This window comes from Schistocerca americana, chromosome 6 (assembly GCF_021461395.2).
Source record: "Schistocerca americana isolate TAMUIC-IGC-003095 chromosome 6, iqSchAmer2.1, whole genome shotgun sequence".
Classification (NCBI taxonomy): Eukaryota; Metazoa; Arthropoda; class Insecta; order Orthoptera; family Acrididae; genus Schistocerca; species Schistocerca americana.
In genome coordinates, this window is record NC_060124.1 from 579,164,353 (window position 1) to 579,174,386 (window position 10,034).

Genomic DNA, 10,034 nt, shown 5'->3' on the forward strand with positions numbered 1-10,034 from the left:
CGAACCTTGGGCGGGTTTACTGCTTGGACTCTGCATCACTTCTCTCCACTGTAATTTCCATCTTCCCTCTCTGTCCTGTTCTCCATGTTTTCTCCAAAACACTCCCTCATGGTTAGTTCTTCGGCTCTGGATGTGGATTGATCTCTTCTGTTGGCACAGAGCACCATCACTTGTCTGCTACATAAGGTGTATTTACCACAGAAGTGATGGCAGTTTATTGGGCCCTCGGCGTTATTAAATGCTCCTCTATAACCAGTGTTTTGTTACATTTGGACTCGATGAGTGGCCTTCAGTTATCGCCTGGTGTTTTTCCCACCACCTCTTAATGTCTATGATCCACTGCTTTCTCGACTATCTTGATCATGCTGATTGGTCAGTTGATTTCTGTTGGGTTCGCAGTCGCATGGGTGGCACAGGTATTGAACTTGCTGATTGTCTAGCTACGAGGGCAGCTACCTAACCCCCATTTTTTGTGATCCCTGCTGGGACAAATTTGCGGCTTCATGTCAAATTCCTGTTTGCTTAGTCATTGGCTGTCTCCTAGAGGCCACCTCCTGTCTAATAAACTTCGTGCAATCGAGGGAACTCCCGCCACATGCCGTTCTTCCTTCTGCCTCTCGCAGCGGGAATCTACCACCCTCTGGCGTCTTCTATCAGCCATACCAGGTTTACAAAGGGTTTTTTACTGCAGAATGAGGTGCCTCCCTTTGTAGTTGCGGAGGCGCCTCAGAGAATCCACATTTTGCTGGACTGCCAGCGTCTTTAGGGCCTATACATTAAATATGCCCTGTCATTCTACTTAGCTTAGGTGTTGGTGAAAAATCCACGCATCGTTACGTGTGTCCTTCGTTTTCTTCAACAAAGTGGTCTATCATCCCAAATTTAAATAGTCGTATTTCCTTCTAGAAGTTGAGTCCCACAGATAGCGTTGGCCCTGCCGCTATGCCAGGCAGGTCCCTCTCCCTTTTTCTCTACGTTTTGTCTGGTATTTTTTCCGTTTAGTTTCCCATTTTCTTGTCTTCTTCCCCTGCTGTTGTCTTTGTTATATTGCTATCGTGGTACGGTGCAGGGGTTGGGATGTATCGGCAGCGGTGCCGGTGTCCCGTCACGTGATGGGCCTCTGACACCCTCTCTCGCCAGTCCCCATCATTCGCTCCCCCCCTCCCCCCATCCCTCCGTCCTGTTTTTTGCTTATCCTGCTGCCTCGACATTCCTGCTGCCTCTTCGCTTGTTTTCCTTTCATGTAGTCCCTTAGTTGTCTGCTACCTTGGATCGTAGGGTCGATGACCTCGCTGTCTGTTCACCTCCCACCCCAACCAACAATACAACCATCTGCAGATGCCAGAATGAGATTTTCACTCTGCGGCGGAGAGCGCGCTTATATGAAATTTCCTGGCAGATTAAAACTGTGTGCCGGACCGGGACTCGAACTCGGGACCTTTGCCTTTCACGGGCAACTGAGCTACCCAAGCACGACTCACGTCCCGTCCTCACAGCTTTACTTCTGCGAGTACGTCGTGTCCTACCTTCCAAACTTTGCAGAAGCTCTCCTGCCAAACTGGAAACATCCCCCAGGCTGTGGCTAAGCCATATCTCCACAATATCCTTTCTTTCAGGAGTGCTAGTTCTGCAGGGTTCGCAAAAGAGCTTCTGTAAAGTTTGGAAGGTAGGAGACGAGGTACTGGCAGAAGTAAAGCTGTGACGACGGGGTGTGAGTCTGGCTTGGGTAGCTCAGTTGGTAGAGCACTTGCCCGCGAAAGGCAAAGGTCCCGAGTTTGAGTCTCGGTCCGGCACACAGTTGTAATCTGCCAGGAAGTTTCATCTGCAGATGGTTTTTGAAGAGGTCGAAAAATCGTTATACGAAAGGTATCTTGATCCAGTTGGTGGTAAAACAGTTCCAATTTATAAGGATCATAGATCCCAAAACACTGCACAGCATAAAAATAAATACACACAGGTTTAGCACATTACGGCTCTGGAAACTCGCATCCGTTGGCCTCGTTGCTTTCGCCCGTTGCTGTGATACCGCAGCCTGCTCACTCTGGTCGGTGTGACGCACAGGGGCAGCGGCGGCCGCTGGCAGCCGCTCTACTCGTCGACGCCGTTTCGCCCGCCGCCGGACGCCGGAACCGGGTCGGAGGCTGCCACACCGGAAGACGACAGGCTGCGCATGCGCACTGCCAGGTGCGCAGCGGTAGCGCCGCGCGCCGTGGCGCGTGGGCGTCACGAGCAGGAGGAAACCTGCCACGTGGTGCGCACGCGTCAAGAGCAGGAAGAGTCCGGCGGCGGCGCCACCACCACCAGCACCAGCTGCACCAGCACCGGCAGCCACAACAACAACAACAACAACAACAACAACAGCAGCGGCGGCGGCGGCGCTGGCCAGCGGCCGCGCTACTTGGAACACAGGGCGGGCTACACGTTCACCATTCCCCCTGAGCCCTCTCCGCTGACAAAGGTGAGCTACCGTAGTCTGCGCTACCAACACTGTGCCCTTTCGTGTATTTGACACACAGTGGTTACGAACATATGTCACGTACTTTATTTCGTGCACGCTTGGCGGTATCCTTTCCATTTGCTGTGAAATTTAACCACGCGGAAGGGAGATGTAAGTTTCAGATTTCGTAGAAGAATCCTAGGTGTAATTTAAGCACGAAAGAGGTCGCTTAAGAAAGCCTCGTTCAACCATTTTTGTAACCAGGTTGGATTATGAGGAGAGCACGAACAGATCCAAAAAAGTACTAAATATTAACGACCCGTCGACGATGAGGCCATCAGAAACAAGAAGCAAACTCAGTTTGGGAAATGATAGGAAGACAATAACTTTCCAGACATTTGCCTAGATCGATTTAGGGAAAAAGCAAGAAACGTGAGTATGGATGGCGAGATGAGGATTTCAAACGCCGTCATCGCGACTGCGAGTTCATTGTTGGTGAGGCCGATCGTGGATCGTGCCTGGTCTGGAACGGAACTTCCCATGACAGGCAAAGGTTCCGGGTTCCGGGTTCGATTTCGAGTTCGGCGCTCATTGTTTGATTGGGAAAATAACTCAGTTATCCAGTACAGTCATATATATTTCTAAAGAAGTGACGTGTTTCGGCTGGCATCGACTATCCTCAGATAATCAGATTCAGGCCGTTGTTCAGTGCGAGCAATGCGGCGACCGCGTTGTCAGTGTTGACGACGCCCTGCTTTTCATAATCTGAGGATGGTGGTAAACACCAGTTATTTTGTTAGAAATAAATGCGACGGTGAGGGATAGTTAAGCTATTTTGAAAACAATCGCTGTGTTCTCCTGCTCGACAAGAATACCGTTCTTGTCAAGCTTGCAATGGCAGAAAGTACTACTCCCTCCAACATACATCTCGCAAAATGACCAAAATAAATAAAAAAATAAAGAAACTCATTCGCGTTCTCAGATCGGCAAACTTCGTTTCCCATCTGTTACCCTTGAGCAGACTATTGATGCGGAGGGTGTGTTATATTGACAGTGGCACGCTAGGTAACCTGTCCCACAACTACGAATCACATTTGAATTTAAGTAAACGTCTGTAGAAATGTGACAGTCAAGCTCTGACGCACACCACACTCGTGACGTGCTCATGAAATATGCGCAAGGAAAGACTCTGAACTCATTTGGTCCCTATGCAACCAGCCTTGGCTAAACATCTCAAAGATTAAATTAAGAGATTCATTACTTTTTGCCCTTCTAATTAATGACGGGTAGGAATGCAAGGGAATTGTGTAATTCAACACAGAAATTCTCACCTAGGGTATTAAGGAAATAAATTGGCTCAAGACAAACATGAGCATGGAATTCAAATATGATCTGTACGGAAATCTTGTCCGCAGCTCGTGGTGTCGCGGTAGCGTTCTCTCACCCCGAGATCGGAGTCCCGGGTTCGATTCCCGGCGGGTCAGGGATTTTCACCTACCTCGAGATGACTGGGTGTTGTTGTGTCGTCTTGATCATCATTCATCCCCATTACGGTCGGAGGAAGGCAATGGCAAACCACCTCCATTAGGACCTTGCGCAATACAGCGTGTCTCCCGCACCGTCCCCTACGCTCTGTCAAGGAATATGGGACTTCATTATCATCATGGGGATCCTAAGCGCTATGAGTTACTGAAAATTTACGAACCAAAATAAGGCAATGGCAAAATGAAATACGTGACCTATCTGAATCACCTATACGTGACTGGGCCCACAGTAAGATGCAAATTAATTGTAATCGAAGCTAGCGTATCAGAGATAGAACGCTTTACAACGCTAATTAGAAGTAGAGAAAAGTTATGCTAAGTGCAACCGCTGTGAACAGAAGAGTAACGGATTCGCTGTTAGTCTGACGAAATTTCGTCGTGAAGACGACGACTGTGATGAAGCTAATGGCGTCCAATATAGGCAGCTTCAAAACCGACTCGAAACGGTAACTGTCCAGTGACTCGACAGGTAAGGTTCTAACAAACTATTCTGCTACGAAGTAGAGGAGAGAAAGTGAGGACCAACTCCTCTCACGGTCAGGAAAGCTCCCCCTCGTCTTCCCTTCGCGATTGGTCTACCAGAGCTTTTGCCCCATTGCGCTAGTGAGCAGCCAATCGCCGCCCAACAACTTTTCCGCGAATGACGGCTATTAAAAAACCGGCAAATCCCCCACTGCAAAGTTACGTGACTATACCCCCAGTGACAGATCTTACCCCCAATCTCCAAGACAGCTATAATCACAATCTGATGCAACAGTCAACCTCTAATCACAGCTCCCGCTAGATGTGTGCGCGCGAAGCTCTCGTGCGCGGGACACTGACTGTGTTCGTTACGTGGCGTGAAAGGGGCGCCGACGAGACGGACGCCCGCTCCCGCGAAGCCCAGGCCATAGCGTCCGTCCTCCGTCCTCTCTCTTAAAACACACAGCTTTGGACATCAGCGTTCGCCCTCGTAGAACGGTGTCTGGAGCGTCCGCTAGCCACCGATTGCTATCAGACGGCGAACCGCGGTGACGGTCCTAGGCCCCTTTGCTACGGCCGGTAACCTCCCACGCGCTCAGTCTGTTCACCACCGGGCTTGCGCGGCTGTTGTGTAGGATCGTTGCATTTCTGCGAATCCATGAGCTTTCTCCACTCGACGACCACACTCAAGGCTGGCAACAAGATGGAGCAAGAAATGATTAAAAAAAAACAAACCTGTCACCAATGTAAATTATTCCCGTTACACGCCGGCACAGAGCGTTCGATCACAGATTTGTAAAACGAAGTATGTCCACTGCATGTTAAAGGCAATTTGATTATATGTAGAGTCAAATATGATAATTGAAGATCGACTGGCGTAATGGGTCTACTACCATGGGTGGGAGGCGCAAAAGGTCTGCCATTTATAGAGGGGGCAGGTAGCAGTGATATGGTTCACAAGAGATACAGGTAGCTCTGCATGTGTACAAAATTTAGAGCTGGTGATAGGAACGGGTGTCATACTAACAAATAATGTGCCTTAAAGATCTACAGAGCAAAGATAAAGGTGGTCAACAGATGAAGACAGAGAATAACGATTTATTGATATCAAAGTTGGGAACGGTACACAAGAGTAATAAGTGAATAAATTCTTATGAAAGGAGGCGGATTACACAGGAAGATGGAAGCAAGGCAAGTATGAGAAGGTATCAGATGTAACCAACCATAGGTGAAGAAAGCTTTTTTAATTAAAAGAGGTTTGGTAGTATGAAATATTGATAGAAAACTGAGGAAGTTTCTGAAGCTCTACCTCGCCTCCCACTGGCCTGATTTGTGGCCGTCTTCACAACTGGAATTCTCCACTAACGCTCTCCTACTGTCTACGCTTTGCAGAAGAAACTCTCCCTTGTGAATGTACCAGTGCTGAGAATTCGTGAAGTAGCACACAGATAGTGGCAGGATTGAAGTTAAGATGAAGACTCGTGCGTTGTACCATCCCCTCCCCTCACCGTTCTCTCTCTCTCTCTCTCTCTCTCTCTCTCTCTCTCTCTCTCTCTCTTCTCTCTCTCTCTCTGTGTGTGTGTGTGTGTGTGTGTGTGTGTGTGTAGACAACGAAGCATTACCCGTCGCTTGTGGGTGTTACTTACTTTACAGTACGAGGGCCGGCACTCCTCGGGGGACCTCGGTGACTTCAAACAGCGTCAGCGGGACTCGCAGCCAGTATCAGCACCGGTGCTGGGAATCGAGGACACAGAGGAGATGGACGTGGACAACGACGACGAGGAGAACTCCGTGGACCTGTCGTCGGAGCAGGCGGACGAGCCGAGCAGCGGCGCTGGAGGCGGCGGCGGAGGCGGCGGGCTGGCCAACAGGCAGGGCTCGCTGGAGCTGGACGAGTCGCTGGGCATCCTGACGCCCGACCAGATGAAGGAGCCGTTCTCGCTGCTGGGCGACAGCGCCGCCACCTTCCTCTGCGGCGGCACGCCCGCGCCGTGGGCCGGCGGCGAGAACTCGGCGCTGCGCATGGACGCGCTGTGCCGCGAGGTCGTCTACGTGGACCAGTTCTCCTTCCCCGAGTACGACTCCATCATGGACACGGTGGAGGAGGGCGGCCGGGCGGCCCGGGCGGCGGCGTCGCCGCTGCCGCCGGCGTCGCCCTGCTCGGGGGCGGCGTCCGCCTCGGCGGCCGGCGACGGCGACGCCACGGAGCACACGCTGTCGCCCGAGGAGCTGCCGGTGGACACGCCGGTGCGGGAGGAGGCCGCGCTGCTCGACGACGACGACACCAAGACCGAGGACGCGTCCGACGCCACCACGCAGCTCACAGGTGGGCGTTCCTCTGGCAGCGTTCCTTTAACACACAGCCGGCACAGTTGCAGAAATACAGGTCTTGTGAAACACAGCCGGCTCCTTCTTCCCACCGAGGAATCAGTCCTGCCAAGTTCATCCCATATTTCTAGATCTGTAAAACGCTTCCGACAAGCGTATTCACTGTGGAACTGCATTACCCGTTAACACTGTCGGAAAGGTCACAGTCCGTAGTCATTAACGCCAAGTCACCGACTGAAACACTAGTGGATATCTACAGTTCCCGAAGGAAGTGTTACAGGCATTCTGGTGTTCCTAATCTAACGCTGTCAAAAATATTTTCACATGTTTTTGGGGCAGCTTGCTAACACCAAATCAAGAAATATAGTTCATATGTTCAAAAATCTTTCGTTTCCGTCTTATTAATTAAAGTCTATAGAGTACGTTATTGAAGCTCACCAATACATCAACTCATAATAAAGACTCGAAACTGTACAGTCTTGATCTGTAAGGAAGCAAGGGAGTCGATGTTGTTATTGGTGGCCGGTATCCTCTTTCTACAACACAAATGCACACGTGGATTGATACGGTTCTTTATTTTCATGAACATTTACTTACCTGGAATAGAGTCCATGTGTTGTGGTACAAGTTCTTCTCTGATAGTCCTCTAGAAGACGATAACAGGCCTCTTGCTATTACAAACTTTAGTCTCGCTATAGCCACTAAGCTGGTCGCTATCTACTTTCGTAACCTGCGACGTGAACCTGGACCGCTCTGCGAACCGACTGACTCACCAAACTCGATGAGTGAGTCAGTCCATTCTCAGAGAGGGCCAGGTTCACGTCGCAGGTTACGAAAGTAGATAGCGACCAGCTTAGTGGCTATAGCGACACTAAAGTTTGTAATAGCAAGGGGACTGATATCGTCTTCTAGAGGACTATCAGGAAGAGCTTGTACCACAACACATGGACGCTTTTGCAGTTAAGTAAATGTTTCCAGTACACGTAAATAAAGAACCGTATTAATCCACGTGTTCATTTGTGTTGTACAAAGTGGGTACCATCAACCCCTAACAACATCCTCTTCCTTGCTTCCTGTACTAGAGTCCCTCGGTGTGGAGTCTGTACAACCCCAAATCCAGGGTTTTAACCGCCTGCCACCCTGGTTGCTGAAGAGGCCCGGAGTGATTTTAGATTTATTGCAGTACAAGAAAGATTGCACTCCTGCCACCGTTTTTAATGCAGCATTTTCTGCCATTTTATCTGAGCACCACGACTATGTAGCTGTTTTTACGGATGGGTCGAAACAAGGGGATTCTGTTGGTTGCTCAGTTGTTTTTCCATATCGTGTCCTCAAGGTCCGACTGCCTCAGACTTTTACTGTCTTTGATGCAGAATTGTTTGCGATCTTGCGGGCACTGGAGCACATGAGACATTTTTCCTGTCCTAAATTTCTTATCTGTTCCGATTCACTCAGTGCCCTTCACTCATTGCAACGTTTGTATCCGGCAGACAAAATTGTCCAGACCATCCAGGATGCCCTCCTCCGACTACAGCGACTGGGGAAGGTTGTAGCTTTCTGCTGGGTTCCGGGGCATGTTGGCATTGCTGGGAATGAAAGGGCAGATCTCGCAGCCAAGGAGGCGTGTCTCGCCCCACAAGTATCTCAGTGTGCTATCCCCTTGCACGCACTCACCTCGCTGTTGGGCTCACGGGTCATGCATCGGTGGGAGGATGAGTGGCTGGAAGTGACTGACAATACGCTCCGTATAGTCAAGCCCACAACGCGTGTGTGGTGTACTTCCTTTCAGCCCCATCGACGGGACAAGGTTCTCCTCACTCGGCTTCGAATAGGCCACAGCCCTAAGACACATGGCTTCCTTCTCCGGCGAGAGGACCCACCAATGTGTGGTGCTTGCGGAGTCCAGGTCACTGTGCGCCACGTTTTATTGGATTGCGTTTTATTTTCTGACCAGCGGGTCGCGGCTGACTTGCCAGCGGACCTGCCATCTCTTTTAGGCAACACTCGGACGAATGTTTTTAAAGTTTTAAAGTTCTGTGCCCTGTCAAATGTTTTTACAAAGATTTTAGGGAGAGGATTTTAATTTGCTCACTGTGTGACAAGCTTTCCCATATTTTATGTAAGTGGCCAGCCAATAACAATTTCCTGTGACATTCTTGTTGCTATGTTTCCCCTTTCCTTAGGTTTTACTTTCTTATGTAGCATTTTCCTTCTTTTCCTGCTTTGTTTGAGTGTGTGCTTTAGTTTTCTTAGGTCTGTCCACATTCGTTCCTTTTAATGTGTGTCAGGGCGCTGATGACCTCGATGTTGAGCGCCCAAAAGCCCCAACACTCCACCACCACCACCATTGCGCTACAAGGCTCTACAGTGGCGACGAGGCCACTACAGAAACGTCCTCCTCTTTCTTCTAAATACGCATGCATTCGTCGAAATGTGGAATGTCGCACCCTGATGGGTTTCCAGTGGTTTCCCAGGTCGCCATGAGAATTTCTGCGCCCAGATGGTATGCTGCATAGACCAATAAGGTGCCCCAGAGATAATAATACAGATGACTGAGGTCTGAGGGATGTGGAGTCTATGCAACTGGTCCTCCTCTAGCTATCCATCTCCCATCGTAGGAACCAACCAGTGCTTCTCGAACACAGAGACTGAAATCCACTGGAGCACCATCACGCATAGACCTCGTCTTTCCTCTCATTTCCAGGGACGCATCTTCTAGTATGTCTTGAAGGGTGTTCTGAATAGACCCTGCAGAGAGCACCTGTACGACCCTACGAGGCACGCACTGATCCTGCAGCCACTATGAATAAAGACAGAAAGGAATGAAAGACATTAGTTGCCTTGCGTATCGATTTATATCAATAGGGCAATTTCAAAATATGCGCCATACCGGGATTCGAAATGGGGTCTTTCTCACTAGTCATCTAGCCATCTAGAAAAAGCAAGGAATCAAATCTCGCCTTTGCATTCTGATGTGTTTTAGAGCAAAATACAACACGCCATTCTAAAAACATTGCGACAGCCCATTATCTCCTCACGAACGTAACTCGGGTAACGTAAGTCTCCTTACGACAGCGGTACTTGGGCGAGGTACAGATTACTTGCAAAGATCAGGTCAAGGGCTGGAAGCTGCCTTATAGCAGAATCGTAGAGATATGATAGCTAATTTAGGTTTCCAGATTTTTTCGTGAAGAAACAAGTACAGTTCTGTTGTTTCCTGAAAGCTGCATACGCATAGAATTAAACTGCTCTTCAGCTGCCAT

At 49.6% G+C, this 10,034-nt stretch overlaps 1 protein-coding gene across 1 annotated transcript in view; it reads left to right on the forward strand.

Moving 5' to 3' along the window:
- The window catches only part of LOC124620292 (translation initiation factor IF-2-like), a 542,363-nt gene extending 536,688 nt beyond the window's left edge, over nucleotides 1–5,675 (forward strand). Inside the window, exons 3-4 of the mRNA XM_047146963.1 lie at nucleotides 2,062–2,309; nucleotides 5,620–5,675. Of these exons, the coding sequence (XP_047002919.1) occupies nucleotides 2,062–2,309; nucleotides 5,620–5,675 (304 nt within the window). The remainder of the gene's footprint in view (nucleotides 1–2,061; nucleotides 2,310–5,619) is intronic.
- Nucleotides 5,676–10,034: the final 4,359 nt, after the last annotated feature.